Here is a 25138-nt window from a genome sequence, read left to right on the forward strand (position 1 = left end):
TGGTCTTGAATTTGTTCCACATTTTGTCCCTGGTAAAAGTGGACAATTATGACAATAATGTTTTTTTATCTACCGCTGAAATTCAAATTACAAATCAGTTCAAATGTTCAGAGGAGGTTTGTGCCATGGCCTTCCTCTGAGGCTGAGAGAGTGTGACTTGACCAAGTACTGTATGAAGAGGGATTTTGGTAGCCCCTTTGAGAGTAGCTGAAAGAGTTCGCAACATGAGCTTTCCTAGACTTAAGACTACTTCCTCAGGTGCTTTAAGTGGAGTGGAAGCGAAAGACAGACATATATACAGTATATGCCATTGGTATGTGAGAGTGTCAATTCAAATCACAAATCAGTTCAAATGTTCAGGGAGGTTTGTGCCATGGCCTTCCCCTGAGGCTGAGAGAGTGTGACTTGCCCAAGTATGTAGAGTGATCTTGGTAGCACCTTTGAGACTAAGGTCCAAAATACACACTGCAGGAATAGTCCAGTTTGAGACCGCTCTAACTGCCCTGGCTCAGTGCTAGGAAATCCTGGGAACTGTAGAGCTCTCTCTCTGACAGAGGCGGCTATAAGTGTCTCACAATAAACTACAGTTCCCAGAATTCCCTAGCATGGAGCCAGGGCAGTTAAAGCCATCTCAAATTGGATTGTTTCTGCAGTGTGTTTTGGACCTAACTGGAAGAAACAAGTTGGCAGCGTGAGCTTTCTAGACTTCATTCTACTTCCTCAGATGCTTTTGGTGGACTGGAAACCAGGGACAGACATATATATATATATATGCCATTGGTATGTGAGGATATAAATTCAAATTCAAAATCCTTTGTATATGGAAATGAAGCAGCCATGGCTTATATACTGTATTTTCTAGCGTATAAGACTACTTTTTAACCCAGGGAAATCTTCTCAAAAGTCAGGGGTCGTCATATACGCCAGGTGTCATATGATAGGGCAGGTGCTGAAACTTCTGAGCCGGACTGGAGAATCTGCTGTCACTGCATTTGGTGGGGGGAGCTCAAAAACGGCTTGATCCCCACCATATGCGACGATCGTATGAAAGCAGCTGCCTCTCTGATAGTCTTGGAGACAGGGAGGGCTGGGCAGGCAGGGAGAGCAGACCAATCCAAGCAGGCTTTGTATACAACAAGGTTTCCTGCTAAGTACCTGCATGTCATTTGAATTAAAATTACCATATTGAAATCAAATCTGATGTTTTTTTTTAATTTTTATTTGGTGTGCATTGGAAGAAGGGTAGTCTTATATGGTGAGTATATCCCAAACTCTGTATTTTAACTGGAAAAGTTGGGGGTTATACGCCCAGTCGTCTTATATGCCGGAAAATACGGTATGTCTGTCTCTGGTTTCCACTCCACTAAATACATCTGAGAAAGTAGACTGAAGTCTCTGAAAGGTCATGCTGCCAACTTCTTTCAGTTAGTCTCAAAGGTGCTACAAGATCTCTCTACATACTGATTTTACAGACTAATGCCACTATATTTTTGAATCCCTTTAATGGTTGTGCTGAACAGAGAATTTCAGCAGATGTTGCTTCTATGACAATCAACGCTTCCTTTTCCACTGCATCAGAATCCCTGTTTTTCAATGGCATCTGATAAAGCGTTATCGAGCTGCTGCACAGAGGGTCTCAACCTTTGATCCTCCAGCTGTTTTGGACTTCAGCACCCAGAAGCCTTTGCCAGCATGGCCAATAATGAGGGAATCTGGGAGATGAAGTCAAAAACTTCTGGAAGACCAAAGGTTGAGAACCACATGCTAGAGAGATAATGCCCTTAAGCATTAGGGGCTTTAGACAGGGCCAAGGTATCTAAAATTCAAACAGGAGCAATCCTGGTTGCAATACACTTTCCCAAAATTAATCCAAAGACCACATTTATATAAAAAAGAATTAATCTTTATTATAAAGACAGGAGCCCCTAGAAGAGATCTAATCTAATTTTATGAACACACATGATAAAGCTTTGAAAGAGATATTAGGTGAGCAAACTGCCAACTTAAAATTTAAATATCAAAGGGAAAGAGGAACAAACCCTATCATTTTTAAAAAACCTTGAAAGCAGGCATGATGGCAGATAAATCTTCACAGCTCCTCCCAATATCAGGCTTGGTCAAGCAATTATGATGTATCGCTTCTGTGCATACATTGTTCTATGGGGTCATCATATAAATTCTTCTTAGCTTTTTCTATGAAGAATAAATAACTTCTAGTATTCCAACTGAAAGGTTTGTCAAAGTCCTTACTAAAGTTAAGGAGTTCAAGTCCAACATTTCAGTTTCCTAAAACTATAATGGTAAGGATACACTGAAATTAGAGGAAGAGAATTTAAGTGCATTTAAAAACATAAGCAGTATAGTTGGAGGACATCTCTAGAGGCAGCTGTTTAGGAAGCGATCCAAAAGGTCAACAGGAAAGTCCTCCTTCATGGGAGTTTCTGTCTGGCAAGCTGTGTCTTGGCGGCTCTCCTTACTCTGGCTGAGCTGCATGGGAGAAGCTGGCCTAGAAAGCAGAGAGCAACAAAGAAGAGTGTACAGAAGATAAAACCTCCATTATCCTTTGTTTCTGTGAACCTTTATTTTAAAAATCCAGAGATCCTTCCTTGCCATCTCCATTTTATGGAAATGTGGAACAAGATTTGACTGAAAACAAGATAAGGTTGCATGTTCAAATGCCAGATAAGCCATGATTTAAGTAAGCTTGAATTCATGAGTGAACAACATACTTGATTTTAGACTGTGGCTTGTGGCTGGTTAACAAACCACAGCTTATTGTTCCAGAAGTTATTTTGCAAATCACTGCAAACTAGATTACAATTTACCACACCAAGCCTCACTGTGAGATATAAACATATTTTTAGCAGCAGCTAACACATTCTATTGCTCTAGACCTGGAACCCTTGGGTTCTATCAGAAGTCACTAGAGGTTCCATGAGAGATTGATTGAAAAAACAAATTTCTGAGTTATAGATATAACAATTTTTATGTAGGGGATTTCTGAGACCTGAAATTATTTCACCAATTCCCCTCAGGATAAAAAGGTTGAGAAAGGCTGCTCTAAACTGTATAATTTCATCATAGGATGCCTCCCTTGGCTGGCTAATTGGTACCAAAAGCAGACAAGGTTGTCCAACTTTATTCAGGACTCTTGCAAGATAATCCAAAGCAAATGAGGAAATTATACACATAGTTCCTCTTGGACAGTATGTCCCATCAACCCCTACCAGTATAGCTAATGCTAAGGGTGATAGGAGTTGCAGCCTAAAAATATTCAGATGGGCACATGTTCCCTCATCTCCAGCCTAGAACACATTCCAAGAGGCTCTTCAGAGGAGAGAAACACAAATACACAAGTTAGTAACTAGCACTGTCAGTCAGTATTAAGAACAGATAGATATCTAGAGAAACCTTATGTGAAAAGTGGAGATGGAGGTTCCTGCACAAGTTGTTCCAGTAGAGGCAACCTGTTGACCAAGATTGAGGAAAAACTGCCACCTGCTGTAACCCTCCCTTCTGCATACCCATGAAAAGACAAAGGAGCCCATTCTCTCTTTACAGCTCAGTACCTTGCAAACATGAATGTACCAAGAGTTCAGGAAGATGCTTACACTGAAACACCTATCAGCAGCGGTCTTCAGAAAGGCACTGCAGTGGACATTTAGGCTGGTTGTAACCCAAACTGAAAAATTAGAAAAGCTCATACTGTATTTACCAGTATCATGGAGACTTTAAAAAATAATGCCCAGGCTAAAATCTGGACAAACTCCAAAGGGAAGCATGTGAATGTATGACCTTACCTGAACACAGATAAATCCAGAGAGAACAAAAATGAAACTAGAGCTTTGGATTGCATCTCCCAGAAACCCTCATCCAGCCTAGAGTTCTGGGAGTTTACTCTATCACCACAGCAACCTTCACCCTTCGCTGTCTGACAAAGGCAAGGAGAAACATTAGCCTTACCAGTCCTGTAGAAGTAACTTTGGCTGCCTGCACATGGCAGGAGTGGTGGGGTTAGAGATCAGTGGTCGTCTTCTGAAGAACTCTGAACTGCGGCATGGAGTGATAATGATCTTTGGGTATGGTGTACAAATGGGTTTGGCCCACCTTCTTTGTTTGACTGAGTCCTCATGTTCTGTGGGCATGAAAATAGAAAAACAGAGGGAAAGACTGTGGAAAGTGGTGGTAAGGTCTCCCCAAATCCAAAGCAGCTAAATATGTACAAGCAGCCTTGCTGGATCAAACCAAATATTTGTCCAACTGAACATTCCACCAGTGACAAGAAGCTCAGAGTTTTGGAAAAATTACTTTTTTAAAAAATTGCAGAGGACATTGCAAAATGTAAAAGCAGCACACCCTTCTTGTGCGGCCCCTGCCATTGCCAGAGCCAGTCCCTATGGAGACTAGTTCCTTCCTACAGTTCTTCAAGCACTTGCAAAGGAGCTGATGATAAATGACTACAACCAGAATATGCTGGGCTATCAACACAAGCCAAAGCACTGTGAACTAATGAACTAATTTCTTCCTCAGAGGACTCTCAAAAGTATGTGCCTAGGACCAACAAAACAGAACACCATACAGAATTACAGCTCTTTGGGAAACCTCTGAATACAGCGGGACCTTGGTATCCACTGGGTTTTGGTTCCAGAACACTCCCATGGATACCAAAATCCGTGGATGCTCAAGTCCCGTTAAATACAATGACACAGTAAAATGGTGTCCCTTATATAAAATAGCAAAATCAAGGTTTGCTTTCTGAAATTTATTTTTATTTTTAAGTTGTGGATGGTTGAATCTGTGGATATGGAGTGCTGACTGTAGAAGTAAACTCAGGAATAGGTTTTAAGTACATCCTTACTTAAACATTTCACATATACACTACGAGGACAATATGTAGTTGCAGAAAGTAAGCATGAAGATACAATTACCTTGTCCCGCTCTGACAGCCACAGGAGCAGAAAACCTTCGGTTAGGATCTCTCTTATCTAGCCTCGGCAATGAACAGAAGAATTCTTCCTTCATGAACTGGGCCTTCTGCTCCTCAAATTGCTTCCTCTGTTTAAAAAAGGAGCAAAGAAGAAAAATGGCTCCAGTTCCATTGAATCCCTTGGGAACATAGTTCTCACCAAGATGGTAAAAGTATGGTTGGGCTGTAGTGAACTGTGATGCTCAGGAACTGAGCTCTGGCTTAGCTGTCTTCCTGACTTTTAAAATCTATGCAGAAAGAATTGGTTTTGTCTTCCAGTATATTTGTTAGAATCACACATACACACCCAAAAAATAGAAAATAGCAAGCAAGTATTCAAGCTACTCGCTAGGCTGGATGTTAAGCAATAGATGGGGGAGAGAAGACAAATGTGATGCTGAAGCCTCAAAGTCTGCATTTAGTCACAGTATTAAAATGACGCAGAGGAAGATATAGGAGACTTGAATCCAAGCCAAGTGGAGGCTTGAATCCTGATCTGCCAGAGTCCCAGTCCACCCTTGAAACCATACATGACACTGGCTCTCTGTGTACTCTATACATACCTTGATTTCTGGGTGTGATACATGTGATGGTTTTATGCATGTGATAGAGTACACTATAGTTCATGACCATTCGTGCTATAATAATTTTGTTAGTCTCTAAGATGCCATGTGATTCTTTCTTATTTTAATTACATTAGTCTCTTTTCAGTGCTATGTAGGTTGAAGGTTGGACTTAGGATTGTCAGAATAAATCAGCAAATAATGGTTGAGTTGGGGAGGGGGAACAAAGATAACGTTCACACAGATCAGCCAGTTTGATTAGCCATAACAAAAGTACTGTCCAACTATTTTGGGACTCTTCTTATGGGCTACTGTGCTTCCTTGGCTTTTTGTGTCACTGGGTCCTTTCGTACCACACAATTATAGTGGGATAATTAATTGCTATGGTCACATCCTATGATAGGGTCATCCGTAAGTCAGAAATGACTTCAAGTGACAGAGAAGTCTTGAATGACAACAATAACAATAACGTCAGTGAGGCATTGCTGCCCTTGGGTATAAAAACATATACATGTCCTTGGTGGCTTGGCTACTTGGTGTCCTAGGAAGCAAACAGCCTACCTCCCATCCCAACCGGATGGCCGCCTCAGTGAAATTTCCCCGCTCTTTTTCAAATGCCCTCTTCTGCTCCTCAAACATGGCTCGTTCCTCCAGCAGTTGCTGCTCTTCTTCTAGGAAGTAAGAACCCTTCAGGTGCTCTGGCATCTCCAAGGTGGTGGCAGCAGCCAGTTGCTCCTGAAAGCAGGAAAATAAAATATCTTTGGGTGGAAAAGGGGAAATGAAAAACAGCTCCCTTTGCTGTTTACAAAGCCCCTCATGGGGCCTTTGAAAATGTAACCTTCCAAATAGGATAAGTACAGACAAGAAACATTTTGTTAAAAGTACAGTGGGCCTTCAGTATCCACTGAGGTTTGGTTCCAGGACCCACCCACCCGCCATGGATACTAAATCCTCCATCGATGCTCAAGTGCCATTAAATATATTGGCACAGTAAAATGGTAACCTTTATAGAAAATGGCAAAATAAAGATTTGGTTTTTGGAATTTACATTTTTTTAACATTTTCAAGCCATGGATGCTTAAATCTGTGAATAAAAAAAAAAAATCAGTGGCTATGAAGGGTTGACTATGTATATTGGTGAATGTGTTATCCATCATTAGTTTCCCTACCAAATCCTGGATTGATAATTTGGTTTGGGGTGTTGAGAATCTCTGTTAGAAAGTTCCAGCTTCACCTTTAGCTTGTAGCTCTCAGGATTCCTTGTGAGAAAGCTGCACTGGCCAGCAGTTATGTCATGCACAGTACAGTAATTTAATGGTTCAGCCACAAGAGGGAACCACAAGGTCAGTATATTAGCAACAAAAGCTGGCTGCCACTGCTTGCAAATTGCAATCATCCAATTAAGATTTTTCCAGTGCTTGGAAAGTGTATTACTTAGACTAGAGCTTGAGCTTGAAAAAGTTAAGAGGTTTTTTTTTTTTAAGACAACTCTTTTAAAAACCCAGCCAATCTGGTTGCTGTTCAAACTGGCTGGGGGATTCTGGGAGCTGTTCAGCAACTTCCCCCAAAAAATGTTTTCAAGCTGGGCACAGAATTTATCTCCATCCCCATAAAGGTGATCAGTTCATCAAGTAATTTCTCCGACACCATATTCACAGGCTTGCCTTCTGATAATGTATTTTCGCCCTTGCTTGTCTACGCTAGACTCATAGAATCTGGGAATTGGTAGGGGCTTCATGGATCATTGAGTCCAACCCCGTACTCAGTGCTAAATATATTTCAATTTGTATATCTGGAGGATATGGACAGAATTCTGTGAGAGACTAAGAAGACCAAGACCTTGGGAGACTAAAAAGACTAAGAGGGGATTTGTAAACAGCAGAAGAAGCTGTTTTTCATTTCTCCTTTTCCACCCAAATATATTTCCTGATGCAAAACATGAAAACTTCTTGAGAAATTCAGGGGATGTTCCCACTAGGGGAAACCCCGCGTTCTGAATCGAATCCAAGGAGTGGCGTTCATATTAGGATCCGATTTAAACCTAGAACGGTTCTAGAGCAACCCGCAATCGTCCCCACTACAAATCAAATCGTAGAGCGGGATAAAAATTTGAATCGAGTTTTCGTCTTTTAACTCGCGTTAAAAAAACACTAGGGTCCGACCTACGTTTTTCCATTGATTCAAGTTAGGAACCGGAGTATTTAAATAGGAACGACAGCCTTTGAATCGGGTTGGATGGATGGGAGGAGCGGACTGCGGTGGGGGCTGTCCTTGGGGGAGTTGCCCTTTCTGTCCCCATCCGTCGTGGTTGTCGCCATTTTTTCTTCCCTCACCCCTTTGTTCGCTGTGGTCTTTCAATAAGAGATAAGGATTATTTTTATTTTTTATTTTAATGGTTTAGAGGCGCTTAATCTCTTCAGCGCTTTAAGCGCCTGAAGTCCTGGCTGCTTCAGCGCCTGCATCTGCAAAGGACTACAAGGCTTCTCCCGGTGGATTGCAACCTCCCTTCTGTGTGGGGAGAGCCCATTTCTAACGGAGGAGAGGCAGGAAGGGAAGGCTCCTCTCAAAGAGGCATTCCCTGCCCGCTTGGGCTCTGATCTCGCCCAGGCAGGGAAGGGAAGGCTCCTCGCGAGGAGGCATCTGATCTCGCCCAGACAGGGAAGGGCTCTGATCAATGGGGGGGGAATAGAGCCTTTCTCCCTCCCTTTCTCAAACGGAATCTGCCTTCTCCTCCAACCCTGGAAAGAGAATCTTTGGGAAGAGTGCTCCCTCCCTGCTTTGCCAGAAGCCTCCCCCATTGATCTGTGGGCTCTGTGAAGGGATTCTGCCTGGCTGTCTTGGGAGACATGAAGAGGGGATTCTGTCCTGCAAAACCTATCCCATAGTTCCTCTGGAAAGAGCTTGGGTTTCCTACTAAATTCGCTTTGCCAGAAGCCTCCCCCATTGATCTCTGGGCTCTGTGAAGGGATTCTCCCTGGCTGTCTTGGGAGACATGAAGAGGGGATGCTGTCATGCAAAACCTATCCCATAGTTCCTCTGGAAAGAGCTTGGGTTTCCTACTAAATTCGGAGGGAAAATGTATATAAGGCTGACAGCGCTTATGACGTTTGATCGTTTAAGCGCCTTGATTGGTTCATTTAAAAAAAAACCGCCAAAATACATCATTTCACAAACGGTCAATGAAATGGAAACGCTGACGAAAGTTAAATCGCTTCCAAATAATCCGGGTTAACGTTACGTCATTCTGACGTACTATTGATTGACAGCTCCAAATAAGAAGAGAAAAAAAAAAGAATTTCTCTTTATTTAAACACCGATTCATGCCAAGTAGGAACGCTTGCAGGTAAAAACTTCGATTTAAATAACCAGATGGGAACGAAGAATAACGCGTTTCGGAACGCGAGATAACACCAGGGTTATTTTGAATCGGTTTTATTAAAAACGTTGTATTTTAAATCGTTTCAAATATTAAGTGGGAACACCCCCTCAGTGTTCTCTACCTACATAGGAGCCTGTGGCTTCACAAAGGAAGGAGACATGCTGAATTCCAAGGAAAATTGCAAATGGACACTAAATGTCCTTGACTTTGAAAATCTACCAGTGACCACATGGCCAAAGGGGGAGGTGCCAGCTTGCAGATAACCCTCCCACATCTGAACTAAGACCAGAAACAGAAAATGCAGGCCTATGACTAACATCTTCAATTTCTTTCTCCTGTTTGCCTGATGAAGAAGCCAGTGTGACTTTGAAAGCTTGCTACATGTAATTGTGCATTTTGGTTGGCTTAATAAAGGCACCATTGTTTGGATGTTATAAGAAGACCATGTATGCACTTGATTGTTGTCCATCCTGGCTAATAAGAGCTGCCAAAAAAGAACTGTCCAAGTAGGTAGCGGGTGCAGTGAACACTGCTTTCAAGAAAACCTTCAGACCATAAACAGTTGCTCTCTGTTTGAAGGGATTTCATTATTTATGATGGTTTGTGTTTTCTCTCTGTTTTATATTGAAATGTTTTTAGTGTTTTATGGCTGTTGGCAAACTGTTTTTTAAAACTGGTTATATTTTTGCTTTCTCTCTTCTGCATTGGCCGTGTAGAGAAATGTCAGGGTATAAATATTTTAAGTAAATACTCCTTGCTCATGAACCCAGCCTGAAACCACCAAGTTCCAGATTAAGGCACTAACACAAGCTGCATTTCTTTTGCTCTAGCTGTAATACAGTATACTATTAAAAAGTTGGTTTTAAAAAAAAAACAGCCACTGCCACCACCTATTTACTCCCTTTGAAACACCAAAGAATATGATAAGATGGAAAAGATGCTGAGAGACTAATTACAGATTTGAGGATAATAGTGGTCTGAAATAATTTGCTGATTTGGGGAGATACTATTTCAGAGAATTAAGAGAGAGGGAGCAGGAATGGGGAATCTTCCCGTACACAAGAGGGATGGGGAACTTCCAAAAGCTTTAGACTACAATCCATATAATCTTTTACCATAGAATATGGTGACCAAGGTTCCTAGGAGTTGGAAGATCAAAAATATCTGTAGTGTCAAAGCAGAGGGTTTTTCCAAAAGTGGCCTAATGTGATAAATGCAAAAGACATTCAAGGCCACTTGATTCCGCTGGTGATACGAAAGAGACAGATCTCTTCCCTATCAAGTCAGAACAGATTAAGCCCATATTGGGCATTGAGAGTGGAGGCAGAAATTTTGTATATGGTTCTTGTGACTCTGTTCAAGCAGAGAAAGAATCCATCACCTGAGTTCATGGTTGCTAAGATTTGTGAGCAAATCCATAAATTGGTAAGTAGAACTTCTACTGGTTTTCAAGTAGGACTCAGGATGCTTAAACACAATGAATTATTACAGAGAGTGCCATGACAAGGATGAAGAAGCTTTCATTTACCTGGAAACATTGCTGCAGCTGTGCAATCTGCACCCTGCTCTCCTCAATCTCCCCCTTTAGCTTCATTATTTCCTTGTCATGATCTGTCACACTGATGACAGGGTCTTGCCCCTCTTCTTCAGATAACTGGGAACCAGCAGCAGTCACAGCTGTGGAAAGAAAGATACAGGGGGAATTGATTGTATGAGATTCAAAACTTCACTCTGGGAGACAAACCTGTCTCTGAGTCTGGAAAGTACAGGGACTGGAACATGACTTTGAATGTATCAATATATCAGTTGTTTTTGACTTATGACAACCATAATGTGAACCTATCATGGGGCAAGATTTGTTCAGAGGGGGCTTGTGTTTGCCTACGTCCAAAGTCACCCAGTGGATTTCCATGGTTGAGTGGAGATTCAAACCTTGGTCTCCAGAATAACAGTCCAACCCTCAAACCATTACATTACACTGTCTGAAAAAAATATTTAAGAGAGAAGCTGCACTTAAATGTTATCAAAACCAGTTTGATTTGTAGTTTTGTGAGGCACCAGCATTCTTTGACAAAGAAGGCTAAAGATCTTGTAAAACCTCAAATTCCAGGATTCCATAGGATGGAGTTACAGTACCTAAAGTGCTGTCAAACTGCATTATTTCTAGCATTCAGAGTTGGAGAAGATTGGACAGGATCACATGCCTTCAGGATACGTAGGCTGCTTACAAAGTTGTTTGTAAAGACTGTAAACTAGCATGCATATTTTAAGCCCATATACTGTACTAGATGTGAAATGCACATTTACTGTACATAATGATTTTAAAGACTGTATATGCACAACTCCAAACCCATTTAGGGAGTATTCAGCAGTTTAAGGTGACTTGGGACATTAGAGTACTGTACTTTCACCTGTTGACTTCCTAAGATACCACACCTTTGCTTCATAACAATATCATCAATGAGTCAGACTTGGTGCTAACAATAACAAGCACAGCAGAGTTTTTTTAAATAGAGGTAGATAACTTTGTTTTCAGTAAACTTTCCTGCATAGGAAATAGTACTGGAGGATTATGTTAAGCTACCTTTGGATCAGATCCAAGAAAAAAAATCAAAGCTCATCAAAAATAAAACAAAAAGATATATCTAACTGAAGGCACATGTTCAAGCAATCGAAAGAGGCTTGTGTCCTTTTCACTTCCCTTGGAAAATTCAATGTAAAACTGGTGCCCTTTGGCTTTTAGATGAGCCACAAATGGACATTTCCCACATCACCATTAAGATAACAACATAGGGTTAATACTGCATAATCCAGTTTTGGATGTAGTGTGCACTCCAGGTTCCATGCTGCTCCTTAGCTTTCCTCTTAGCTCATCATGTACTGCTCCTAAGTAATTTAACAGACCATGTTTGAACTGAACATATGCTACATAAGTGGGTCTGCAACAAAATGTTGTAGCAGAGAATATAAACATTGAGGAGCCAACCACTCCACTACATTGTCCTTTTTCCCCTAGTTTTCTATCCTTGTCCCCAAATGTAGCTGGTATCACGTGGCTGATGAATATGCTCAGCCCTCACTAGACCGGAGGTTTCCATTTATTGCTTCTTGGGGGAGGTGTCTAATCCTGGCCCTAATTTTCTCTTTTATGTGTGCTGTCACTTGGGCTATGTAAGCATCAGTATTTACATCTGAACAAGGGGAAAGGGAGAAATGGGTAAGAACCAACTCCCTAGTGCAGCATTCCATTTCTAGATGCTGCCACTTCAGCTATGTAAGCATCAGCATTTTCTCAGACTGGAACTGCAAGAAGGACCAAGGACCAAAACCTCACAAAAATACATCCAGCAGTAACTTTCAGCATTTGTTATGCAGAGATGTTACCAGGTAACAGGAATTTGTATAATCTCTTTTTAAACTTACTGCTGTTAGGAACTATTACTACTGCATTTTGTGGTAGCGGAACTGCCAATATAAGAATGGTGACTTGGTAGCTGAAGTAATTGGAACAGAGAAAAAGCTTGGTCCTTTCTGCAGTTCCAGACTGAGTTTGACTAGATCAGTGGTTCTCAGACTTTGGTCTTCTAGACTTTTGGGACTTCAGCTCCCAGAGTCCCTGACTATAGACCAAGCTGGCTGGGGCTCCTGGGAGCTGAAGTCCAAAACATCTGGAGGGCCAAAGTTTGAGAAGCACTGGTCTAGATGGACAGACCAACTTCTGCATAACTCAATTGATTTGTTGTTTACTAGTATCAGTTAGTTATTTCCCCCCATTCTAAAAGGTTGAAATGCCTCTCCTAAAGCTCTAGTAACTAGCAATATAAATTTTAGGGAAAATATGTCGGCATTTTTGGATACGCTCTTTTGCCTTTGGCCACTCTGGTGGCAGCTGGAACCTGGTTCCCTAAGAACTTCTTTCTAATTGAATTCAGCCTTCAGGCTGAAAGGTGTTTCCCCCACCAATGAAATGGAAAGAACATGCATCCTCCAAAACCATACCTTGACAACCAAGGCTCTTCAGGCTATTCCTGAGGCTGCACCACTGTTCCTGGAAGGTCTGGTATGGACAGCTTTGCTCCATGCCCTTGCAAAGAGAAATCAGCAGCTGAACACAGATGAGGTCTAAGCAGACACTGTCATTATAGCTGGAAAGCCAACCAGAGATCTTACCTGGGTAACATCCACACCCTTGCCCAGCACCTGCTCCATATCTTGGCCCACTTCCCTCAGTAGCTGCTTCAGTTTGGCATTCTCTAGCGCCAAGGCCTGCTCCCGTCGCTCCTGCTTGACCAACTGAGTTCGGTAAAGCTCTTCTTCCTTTCTATCAAGCAGAGTGAGGAAATAGGAAAAACAAGGAGAAATGGTTTTTGGGGCACTGCTTTCCTTGGAAAGGCAAGGTTCAGATTAAATAAACTAAATAAAATAGGGTATGGTCTACTAATGGCTAAGCAGAGCTATTGATGACAGGATGACCTGGAGATATCTCATTCGTGGGGTTGCCATAGGTCATAGTTGACTTGACAACAGTTGATGACAACAACAGTTGGAAAAATATGCTTGGAATATATCAGCAGAACCCAGGAAGCATTAAATAAGGAGCATCCCATGATAAACACATTAGAAACTGGAGACATATCTCATGATACTCAAAAGAGTATCAAAAGAAACTGGAGGCATGCCTCAAGATGCTCAGATGAGTCATTTCTGCTTTTTAGAAAAGCCTTTTTACTAATTTTAGCACAAATAATGGTTTTTTAAAAAGACTGTTTAAACGAATAAAATAACTGCCTTCTGAGTAAAACCTGGCAAAATCTCAGTACCTTCAGCAGCAGTTTGCAGCAGCCAAAAGTTCTACAGATATACTTTTTCTTCATATATCTGGGTATTAAGTATTATGTTAAATAGGAAAATTCATGCACATTCGCTTCATGCACATTTGCTTCATCTGTGTGATTTAGACCAATCTGCACAATTCAGACTGATGTGGGTGAATTCTGATATCAGTTTTAAGACTGAGTGTACAGAATCCTGGGGTTCCCTTTCATCACTTTCCTGCCTTTCCAAGAACCACTCTGCATGGAGATTTAGATCAGCTGAAGAATCTACATGCACTGGCGTTCCTGAAATAACATCAGTCTCCATTGCCACCACAACAAATAGAGAAGACTGTGGTAGGACTAGTACATATTATGGCCCCTTGCGGGGGTGCAAGACTGGGGAGAAATATATTACTTCTAATCCCCAGGGAAAAGTCTGTACTGTTTGTTTATTCTAGAAATGCCAAATAATTCACATAGGAAACAACGATGAAAGCCCACAGCTCCTCAGCAATCGGCTTGCACACAGAAAGTGCGAGGTTTAATTCCTGGTGTCTTTGGTTCTAATCTTTCAAATGTCCAGAGCCACCCTCACACAAATGCACCTTTCTAATGGATGGATAGGAGAAAACACAAACTTCTTACCTCCCAAGAGATTTTCCAGTTTTCCAGGTTGCCCTCTTCCCATCAACCCGTGGGAGGGTATTGAGGATGTCAATTGCTAGGAAGAGCAAGGCAGATGTTTGAGTAGGAGATCCATCCATTCTTCTCTTACACCCCTCAATCCAAATGACCCAAACCACACTTAGAGTTCTCATACTGGAATTCACATTGTGATGGAGGGCAGTAACAAAGTCTTTATAACATAGAGACTTTCTCCCACCCGCACCTTGTCACACCAATTACCACACCACCCATTTACTTCCTCTCTTGTCCTTCTTATCTGTCACCAACTGGCTCATCTTTTCTTTCAGCCGTAGCAGCTCTTGCTCCTTCTTCTTCATTTCATGGAGGTGTTGTTGCTTCTGGTTCGCCAGAGCACTCAAGAGCTTGGTAATCTGTTGGGACAAACACATCACATGGTGGAACCTGGATACTTTTTAGAAGTCAAAACCCATCAGAAAACATTATAAATTGAGGGGATTTATCTTTTCCCCTGTTTCTTTATGTGCATGTGTGTACCTTCAAGTTGCCTGTTGACTGAAGGTGACTCCATGAATTTCATAAGGTTTTCTTAGGCAAGGTATACTCAGAACTGGTTTTGCCAATTCCTTCCACTAAAATACAGTCCACATTTGTTGGCAGTCTCCCATCCAAATACTAACCAGTGCTGACCCTGCTTAGGTTCCTAGATCAGATGGGATCTGGTGCTTTCAGGATATTTATCCATTGCCATTGCCACCACCCGTCACCACCCCTGTTGCATTACTGTCATGATATTTCAAACTGGTCTTCTCTATTCTACCTTAAGTCTCTTTTTCTGCTTTAGAACTGGCTATCTCTTTCCCCCCCCTTTATCCATAAAAGAATAACTTTTTTTCCACATCTGAATGTTATTCACTTCCTACTTTTTACATTAAAGTTTCTGCTAACAAAACTTACTTTTAAGCTACTGCTTATCTCGAGTTTAATAATATGTTCTTCCTCAGTTTGCATGATACCTGTTCTCTGTTGCTTGTGAACCCCCAGTCTCCTATGCTTCTTGTGTTTTTTACATTACTGTTTGAGACCAATGGGCATCTTTACCAAGCAGTGCTTGTTTAACTGATTCACTTAAGACTCACATATTTCAACTTGCCAATGCCAAATGACTTTGATTTTGACAAATGACTTTGAACCACTAATTTTAACTTTCTTTCTGCTGTAAGCAGGGCTAGTTTTTAATAAGTTCTGTGTAGTGCTAATAGCAGCACTCCTCCTCCTAATATGGCTATGGTGAGGGAAGGCAAAATGAGGGCATTGCCCCCACCAGATAAAAATTCTGTGTCATCAGTTTCATTTGGTGTACAAAATTTTTATTTGGGGAAGGAACCCCCCTCCATAGCTACACCCTGTTTCCTATGTGTTGTTAATATGGATAACAATGGTATGCCATGTACACAAAGCTATGCTACAATGGGTGCAGCTACACTGCAGAATTAAAGCAGTTTGACACCAATTTAACTGCCATGACTCTCTCTATCCTACAGAATCCTGGGTTCTGTAGTTTAGTGAGGCAATGTCACTCTGACAGACCAGGCTGAAATACCTCACCAAACTGCAAATCCCAAGACTCTGTAGGATAGAATCATGGCAGTTAAAATTGTGTCAAGCAGCTTTTATTCTGGGCTGTCATCTTCACAAATTTCTTTATTTTTTGTGTCCAGGACAAGACAGAATGCTTAAATCAGAGAAACTGCTGAGCATTCCATTCATAAAGTGTATAAAAAGAGCTCCAGTTTAAAAGACACTTTTGCACAGTGCTTTTCACTTGATAACGCTTATTTACAGTTGCATACAGAGAACAAAGTCTTGTTTTTAGTTTATATATTCCTCTGAATTATGAGTAAGTGTACATAGGTTAGGTCAAACTAAGTTTATGTGTATATCCTTTTTCTGCCCTTAATCCACTCAACATTTTTTTAAAATTACTTTAATACACCATCAGATACTCCCACTTATTTCAATTAGACTTGTCTTAGTACCACCAGTGGATTAAATCCGGAGATAACAAGACTATTTTTTTATTGACTGTGATTCCAGAATTGGTGAAAGTGGCTGGGGATTTTCCATCTTACACCATGGTCCATCCCTCTAGTCATCCTTACCTCATCCTTTTCTTCCTTCAACAGGCTGTTAAGCTGCTTGTTCTTGCTCTGAAGTTGCTGCTCTTTGTTTTTTATGGCAGCAATTTCCTTTTCACAACCTTCCACCTGGTCCTGCAAATTTCAGGGAGAGAAAATGAGTGAATAGTAGGGAGGACAGATGAATTGTACTAAGAAAAGAAGCACTATTGCGCACTCTTATTCCAGTCCTCCAAACCAGATAAAGTTAATGATATCCAGAGCTTTTGGATTACAACATCCAGAAGTCCCGGTGAGCATAACCAGTCGCAAAGTGGTGCAACTATACACAAGTTTTATCTATTTACAAGTGATCAAGTCCTTTAGATCCAGCAGGTGAACTCCTTTGACCCTCCAGATATTTTGGCCTACAATTTCCATTAGTCTCATCCAGCATGGCCACTAAAGGTTCCCCTGTTGTTGTTATGTGCCTCCAAGTCATTTTTTACTTATAACAACCCAAAGTGAACCTATTATAAAGTTTCTTCAGAGGGGATTCCTCTGAGGCTGAGAGCATTTGACTTGCCCAAGGTCACCCAGTGGGTTTTTATGCTCCAACAGGGACTCAAACCCTGGTCTCCTATAGTCAGAGTCCAACTCTCAAACCACTACACCATGCTGTCCCTTGCCTCACCCCTAGATGTCATTAAACTGGTTGCAGCCCCTTCCACCAGCACTGTGCTCTCAAGAGGCAGGGGGTGGGAGTGGGAGGCTTATGGAAAGCATCACAGGAACGTACTCTGCCTCTCTTTCTCTCTAAAAGAAGGACACAATAACCTGTGTTTGTACCACTGCTCTGAGAGGGTTTGACTCATGTGTCATCTATTTTCACCCACCCCACCCTCCTCATTCTTCAGGATCAAGGAGGATATCTGATAACACCACAGTTGTGTTAACTTTTGTCATTGTTTTTATGATGAATTTTTATAACGCTGAGGGAAAGTGTTGGACTGCTTGTTGTCACAGCGAAAGAATAAAGAGTCTCACATCAGTGTACAGAAACTACCCTTGACCTTGACCAAGGGACACAACATCAGAACTTCATGAAGTTCACTACTGTGATTTGTTAGTTGCTATTTCACAGAAAAGTCATTTGGGATTTGAGTTATTAATTATTAAGTGAAATTACTTTTGAAGTTGCACAGCCAGTATATAACCCCATCCCCTTATGGTAGGGCCTGTCAGAAACCCATATGCCCTCTCTGTTTCCATGCACCAGGGGTGCTAGATGGACTCCAAAAGATGGCCGGGGGGGGGAGGGGGGAGAATACCACCAGTAACAAGAAAAAAAGAAAGAGCGTTTTCACAGAAATATAGGTGTTACTGGAGAAGAGAACAATGACACATGCCAAGTTAGAATGTACAATCTTATTGTTGGTAGCCATTCAGAAATCTATGGGTTATAAATGGAAAGGGTTGTTGGGCAAGACTCTAAAATGCAGGACAGACTTCCAGGATGACCATTCTCTTTGGCCAGACCTGGGGGGATATGATCATATGTTGTCTTAATATAAAACAAGGCTGGGCAAACTCATGAGGTCCAAGAACCAATTTTTAAGCCCTCAATCCTACCATCTTCTGGCAATAGCATAAAATTAACTTTTCCTTTGGCACAAGCTAGAGCAAGTAAGCCAGATGCCCCATAGCACACACTTGTAGAACCTGGGAGCTCTGACCTTGAGTTTACCATGCCGTGTCCTCAAATAATCCAGCTCTCCAGCCCGCCGCATCTCCTCTGCTTCCATGTCAGCCATCTTGGCAGTCACTCCTTGGTAGAGACTTAGCAGCTGGGTAGTACCATTCACCAATGCCATTAGGTCAAAGCCATGTTCAACGCTATCTCCGGAACCATCATCCTTATATAGAGCAGGAAACCCCAGTGTTTCCAGTTCCTAGGCAGATAGGAAGAGATAGAAACATAGAAGAGAGTTACTAAAGGAGTCGAGTGCTTGCTGCTATCATCCATTTTACCAGGAATACACATTAAAACCAAAATTTTAAACCCCTTTGGCTGTCTTTTCAAATTCAGAATAATGGCAAGTAAACAGTAAGATGGAGGATACAATAGAGGTACAATTATGCATGGTATGAAGAAAGTAGATAGGGAGACATTTCCCTCCCTGTCTCATAAAATTTGAAACCTGGGGTCATCCAAAGAAATTGAAGAGTGGGAGATTCGGAACAGGCAACAGGGAATGCTTGTTCACGCTGTGCATAGCTCAGCTGTGGAATTTGCTTCTAGTGTTGGCTCTTCTTATACACTGATTTTTATATGCGGATTCAAGCATACATGGTTTGAAAATGTTCCAAAAAAAGTATACTGTAAATTTCAAATATCAAACCTTGATTTTCCATTTTTTATAAGGGACACCATTTTGCTATGTCATTATATTTAATGGGACTTGAGCATACCTGGATTTTGTTATACACGGGGGATCTTGGAACCAAACCCCAGCGTATAACAAAGGTCCACTGTACAAGATGAAGTAATAGCCTTCAGTTTGGACAACTTTTGAACGTGATTGGACAGATTCATGGAGAATAAGGTGACCAATGGCTTCAGTCATGGCAACTATGCAATTGCTTTCAATATGCCTCTCAGTTAGGAGTGCCAGTTCAGGATCATCCCAAGCCCTACGTTTTCCAAACCAAATCCTGCAACCTAAGAACCTTGTGATGTAACGATGGCCCTATACAGACAGGCCAAAATAAAGCTACTTCAGGTCCCTTTGGAGGTATGGTGTTTCAATGATGCATGCGTCCTAAGAGTCTGAAAGCTGCACCAAAACTGCACTGCAGTCCTTAGGACTGGATCATGGCTTTGGTGTGGCTTCCGGACTCTTAGGACGCATGTATATTTTAAACAACATACCTCCAAAGTAACTTGAAGTAGCTTTATTTTGGACTGTCTGTATCAGGCCTTATGCATTAAGTACCAACTGCAATCGCTCACAAGAGCCAGCATGGTGCAATAGTTTGAGTGATGCACTACGACTCTGGAGACGAGGGTTTTACTGAGGAACCAGAATGCTAAGCAAGATAGAGCTTTGCTCTGATTTAGTGCTGCTCTTCTACTATCTGAGGTCCCTAACATAGTGCTGATGAGCTTTAAGGCACCCAAAACACCCAAAAATATTCTTCAAAGGTTTAAAAGGAAAATAATTTCCAAAAAAAAAGTCAGCATGCTGCAAAGTCCTAATGTTGTTTCCAAGAATCCTTCTGGGCTCTAAATGGCACCAGAGGTATTTTTAGAAAATAAAAATTTAAAATATACACTGAAGCACATCCAGAAAAAAAAAAGCTAGGTGGATCAGGTTCAAAGTAACTCTGGAAATACCTTGATGGGGAATGAGTAAACTTTGTGGCATAGAACATGTTTTGTGGCCTATGTGCATATGCACCTTTAAGTCACCTGTTGACTTAAGGCAACCCCCTGAAGTTAATAGAATTTCCTTAGGCAAAGAATACTCAGAGATGATTTTGCCAGTTCCTTCACCTGAAATATAGCCTACAGCATTGGTATGGCATGTTTTTGGAAAATAAAAATGTATGTGTGAAATATGGTTTCATTTGTTCAGAATCTGTATATGTGTTTTCTGAGTTTTCTTGTAAGCACCAACTTTCTGTAAGATTGTTTTGCTGTCCTTTATATGGGCAAATAAATAATTTGGCATTTGAGGCTTAAAGTACCACATTGCCTTGTACTATACTTACTTTCTCAGACAAATTATTTCTTTCTGGGTCACACTAGTGTGTCTTCTATGAAAGGAGTGTAAGAGCAGAAAAGTGGGGGTTTAGAAGAGGTTTTGTGTTTTGGAGGTCAAAAGCCACCTCTGCCTTGTACTTGGGTTGTTACAGTTAACTTTCCTTTTAGTCTCATTTATTTGCCTTCTGGAAAGTGGAAATGCCTTGGTCATGCCTCCCAGAGCAGCCATTTTTAAATGGGCAAACTCACCATGGGTGCCATTTTGAGAGAACATACTGTGCCCACAAGACCAAAAGCACTGGAGAGCCCTGAAAGATATTGTCCTAATTTGCTACATTCTTAGCAACTCATTTTTCCTGACAAAATATAGAATCAATGTTCTTCTAAAATACACACAAATGGTGGCAAAATAGTTCTCTCCAGTAACAACAGGACCTTTTTATAGCAAGCAACCTCATCTGCTTCATAATTAGGAGAGAAGCAAAATTTTCATCTCTAATTTTTAGGAAAGAAAGGTAGAGGAGAATATCACATGCTCCAACATCTTTCACAGATTAAACCGAAAACACATGTGGCCAAACAACATCAGAGTGTGGTCAAGATGGAAAACATTATTGAGGAAGAAAGCTAGGAGATGCTGCAGCAGTTTACTTTTACTGGGAAGGGCAAGATTCTGCCTCGTCCTCTTGAATTAACTGAGGGCAAATTACTTTTATACTTTGAACTCAGTTTGCAGCAACTGGAGTAAGCTGAGGACAAGGAGGGAAAGTGGGAGAAGGAGAGAATGGGGACATTTTAAAGGCAGGTGAAAACATGGGATGACTGAGGATTAATCAGGACTATCCCTGACAAATTAGGACAGTTGGAAGGTATGGAATATAAAGACATTGTAAAAGCCCAATCCTCACTCCACATATTCTAGGTATACTGAACAAAATTGTTGTTCACCTTGCTGAGATAGGAGATGCAGTGATCCACGTTGTCACTCCAGCAAATAACATCGCCTAGGTCACCTAGCTCTCCAAGGAGCTCCACGGAGTCAGTGAGGTTTGTTGGGTTGCATCCAAAAGCTGGTGACAGGCCTAGTTCACAAGCATAGTTGCCTATAATGCACTGTGCATCTAAAAGGAGTAGAACAGAAGAGACAGCAGGAAAGGTTCAGTGAGAAGACACAAGGAGATGACAGTTGTGGGAAGGGATTTCAAAGTGAGAGATGTAGCTGGGGTACAAACCAGGGATGCCAGGTCTTTGTAAAGTAGGAAAAATAGAAGAGTAAACTAGTGACACTGGCTGCATTCGCACTGCAGAAATAATCCAGTTTGACACCACGTCTCAATATTATGGAATACTGGGAAATCTAGTTCATTGTGGCACCAGAGCTCTTTGACAGAGAAGGCTAAATGTCTAACAAAACTACAGTTCCCAGAATACCATATCAATGAGTCAGGGCAGTTAAAATTGTGTTAAAATGTATTATTACTGCACTCCAGATGCAGCCTTTATGAAGCAATGGAAAAGTACAACCTTCCAGATTGTTGTTGAGCCACAGTTCTGATCATTCCCAATTATGACTATGCTGACTAAAGCTAAAGGGATTGGTAATCAAGAAACATCTGAAGGGCTACACTTTCCTTGAGTGTGTGTATGTTACAGTGTGTGTTAGAGTTAGAGAGAGAAAACCAATTTGGTTTTTCCAAGCTGAACAAGTTGCTTTTGGGGGATTCTAAGTCCTACAGGCTCCTAGTCAACAAACATGGGCAAGAGAGCTATATTCCACAAAAGTAACTTTTCCAAACTAGGAAAACCTAGGTTCAACACACACACACACACACCACATTTATTCCAGTTTGTTTCAGCCTAGCCAACTAGGGATTAAGAAGGGGTTGTTTTGTTGTTTAATCATAACGCATGTGTTTATCATCTCACCTATCCAAGGACGTATGGGTTGCCACCCAACCACTACAGTGAAGGACTACTGCTTTGAAAAAAAGGGGGGTACCTGCTGCTATTGTACTTCCAGCATTTTTTTTTCCTTCTAAATTTGGAGCCTACACTGTGCTCCCATGTGCATACAAACCTGTAACCTGACTTTCCCTGCACCTGATGGAAGTAGCTTGCAGCCCATCAAAGCTGGCAAACCTTTCTCACAGTTAGTTACCTGCTGTGAATGTCTCTCCACCTGGAGTAGCTGGGACACTCAAGGGTTCCATTTTCTGCTCAGAGCCTGACAGCATGAGAAAAAAAGAATAAATTATTAGCTGTTACAGTCCATAAATCCTCTGGATAGTCCCCAAATTATAAGGAAAACAGGCATCCCATTTTTTTCTGCACTCATCTGACTGTATTGCAGCAACTCAAGAAGTGTGCTTCTCTCTTAATAAATACTATCTGTTACTAGTAGGTACTCACTGTTCCTTTAACATCTACTCTATACTGAATTTACCACAACTCACTAATACAGTGGATTTGGTTCCAGACTACTGCCATAAAACAAATATGGCCTTAAAGGGAATCAGTTTTTCCCCTTCATATGCCAGTGCATATAAGCCTAAAAAAATTACACTATTTCATTTATTAAATGCACCATAGCGATAGGTATAAAAAACAATGCAAAGGTAAAAATAGTTTTTTTAAACTGCCAGAATACAACACTGAGGCACAAAGAGCACAAATGTTGTAAATAGACAGAGCACAGGTAACAAAATGGCACCCACATTTCAGGTGCAGCAGGGAGGGGATCCTTAGTGGGTTGGGAAAACAGCAGTACGTCCTTGATTCCTTCAGGTTGTCACCCCTGCATAAAGGTACAATCATCATAAATAAAAAAATCAAATACCTGAAGCAGATCCTTCAGTCTATCTGATGGTTAGACTGGTCTTTGCTGTGGAAAAAACACCCTCTGATGAATTTCTGCTTACCAAACAACTCTTAAAAGGTATAGATAGCCTGCAAGAGTGGTGCAGTGGTTTGAGTGTTGGACTGTGTGTGACTTTGGAGACCAGGGTTTGATTCCCACTAAGCTATGAAATCCACTGGGTGACATTGGGCAAGTCACACTCTCTCAGCCTCAGTAAAAGGCAATGGCAAACCTCCTCTGAACAAATCTTGCAGGACAACCCCATGATAGGTTTGCCTTGGGTCACCATAAGCCAGAAACAACTTGAAGGTATGCAACAACAACAAGGCTGCAAGACAAAGAAGCTGACAACAACCTTTCACTTTCAAACTAGTCTCTACTGCAGAATTATTGCCACTTCCCTCTTGTTTTAAACACTTAAAAACAAACTCCTTTTTTCTGTCCCTTTTCTAGTCTTACAGAGAGAAAAAGATAATGAAATAGAAAGAGTATATTGAGAAATGGGTGCTTGAAACTTTAGAAAATAGTCTCACGCTTTAATCCCAGCCTCTTCCTCTTCCTATTTTTGTTATTCCTCTGTAGAAAAATTAGGCCAAATCCTGAAGATCTGAAGCAGCTGGAAAATCCACCAGGGCTTCCCCAGGGGTGTATCCACACTGCAGAATTTAAGCAGTTTGACACCACTTTAGCTTCCACAAGTCTATCCTGCAGAATCTTGGGATTTGTAGTTTGGCAAGTCACCATTGCACTCTCTGACAGACCCATCTGGATACCTCACCAAACTACAAATCCCAAGATTTCTGTAGGATTTGCCATGGCAGTTAAAGTGGTGTCAAGCTGGTTTAATTCTGCACTATGGATATACCCCAAGAAACATCTCTGTAGCCCTCCTGTCCCAAATAAAAACTCAAAACACTAATGTAAATACAAATCCATGCTTCTTAGTCATGCGCAAACTGGAGGACAGTCAATAAACATGTAGGACATGACCCAATAAAAGCTCAAAAGACTCACAGAAATATACATTCATGTGCTATAGTCATGCTTGGAATGGAGGACATTCAATAAAATGTAGAACATGACCAAATAAAGGCTCAAGACACTCATAAGATTATAAACCCATGCTTCCTAGTCATGCTCAAAATGGAGGACATTCAAGAAGGAGGATATGCACCCAATAACAGCTAAAAACACTCATATAAATAGATATCATGCTTCTTAGTCATGCTTGAAATGGAGGAACTTCATCGTTGCCAAATAACAGCTAAAAGGACAAATACAAATGCATGTTTCTTAGTCATGCTCGAAATGGGGAACATTAAAGAAAAATCTTGGACAAGACCTAATAAAAGCTCAAAACACTCACAGAAATATAAGTTCACACTTCTTAGTCATGTTCAAAATGGAAGACATTTTGGAATTCCTCCTGGACAGAAGGCTGAAATGTAGGACATGTCCTGGAAAAGGAGGACCTGTGAGACCACAGCCACCACCTCTTCCATTGCAGTCACACCCAGTTTATTGTTGTTGTTGTTGTGTGCCTTCAAGTCATTTATAACGACCCTAAGCCTATCATGGGGGTTTCTTGGCAAGACTTGTTCACAGGAAGTTTTCCATTGCCTTCCTCTGAAGCTGAGAGAGTGTGACTTGCCCAAGGTCACCCAGTGCGTTTCACAGCTGAGCCGGGGGAATCGAACCCTGGTCTCCAGAATCATAGTCTAAGACTACAACCATTATCCAGTATTTATTATGAAACCTTCCTCTTCAAAAAAATGTAAACCTACCTCTAGGGGGAAAAAATAATAGCCCTAGGAGGTAATAATACTTCTTGGGAGAAAGTCAAACCAACTTTCTCCTAAACTGTGCCAGCCATCCTCCCAAAAAACAGAGGCCTTCCTACCTGCTGCAACTAAGTAAAACTCACCACAAAGGCTACCATTTAACAGATCCATTCATACATAAGTGCTTAAGGGACTTTTCTAAACTTCCTGCCTCCATTCAGTGCCATTCTCCCTTGGAAGGTGCCCT

The 25138-nt window shown here is 41.3% G+C and overlaps 2 protein-coding genes across 3 annotated transcripts in view; both read right to left on the minus strand.

Moving 5' to 3' along the window:
* The window catches only part of ALKBH7 (alkB homolog 7), a 511499-nt gene that overhangs the window by 9278 nt on the left and 477083 nt on the right, over nucleotides 1-25138 (minus strand). The gene's annotated exons all lie outside the window — the stretch shown is intronic.
* LOC121924338 (afadin- and alpha-actinin-binding protein-like) lies at nucleotides 1928-23766 on the minus strand. 2 transcript variants are annotated; one of them, XM_042455731.1, is made up of 15 exons: nucleotides 23644-23743; nucleotides 23090-23134; nucleotides 22412-22477; nucleotides 21202-21374; nucleotides 18224-18439; nucleotides 16533-16643; nucleotides 14648-14783; nucleotides 14371-14446; nucleotides 13079-13229; nucleotides 12908-12992; nucleotides 10437-10585; nucleotides 6091-6264; nucleotides 4929-5055; nucleotides 3964-4135; nucleotides 1928-2506 (listed from the first exon to the last, which is right to left on the minus strand). In XM_042455731.1, exons 3-15 carry the CDS (start codon nucleotides 22461-22463, stop codon nucleotides 2377-2379), a joined length of 1752 nt encoding a protein of 583 aa, XP_042311665.1. In that variant the 5' UTR covers nucleotides 22464-22477; nucleotides 23090-23134; nucleotides 23644-23743; the 3' UTR covers nucleotides 1928-2376. The 2 variants fall into 2 exon arrangements, with proteins under 2 accessions (XP_042311665.1, XP_042311664.1); XM_042455730.1 differs by lacking the exon at nucleotides 23090-23134 and having other exon boundaries at nucleotides 23644-23766.

Source organism: Sceloporus undulatus, chromosome 2 (assembly GCF_019175285.1).
Source record: "Sceloporus undulatus isolate JIND9_A2432 ecotype Alabama chromosome 2, SceUnd_v1.1, whole genome shotgun sequence".
Classification (NCBI taxonomy): Eukaryota; Metazoa; Chordata; class Lepidosauria; order Squamata; family Phrynosomatidae; genus Sceloporus; species Sceloporus undulatus.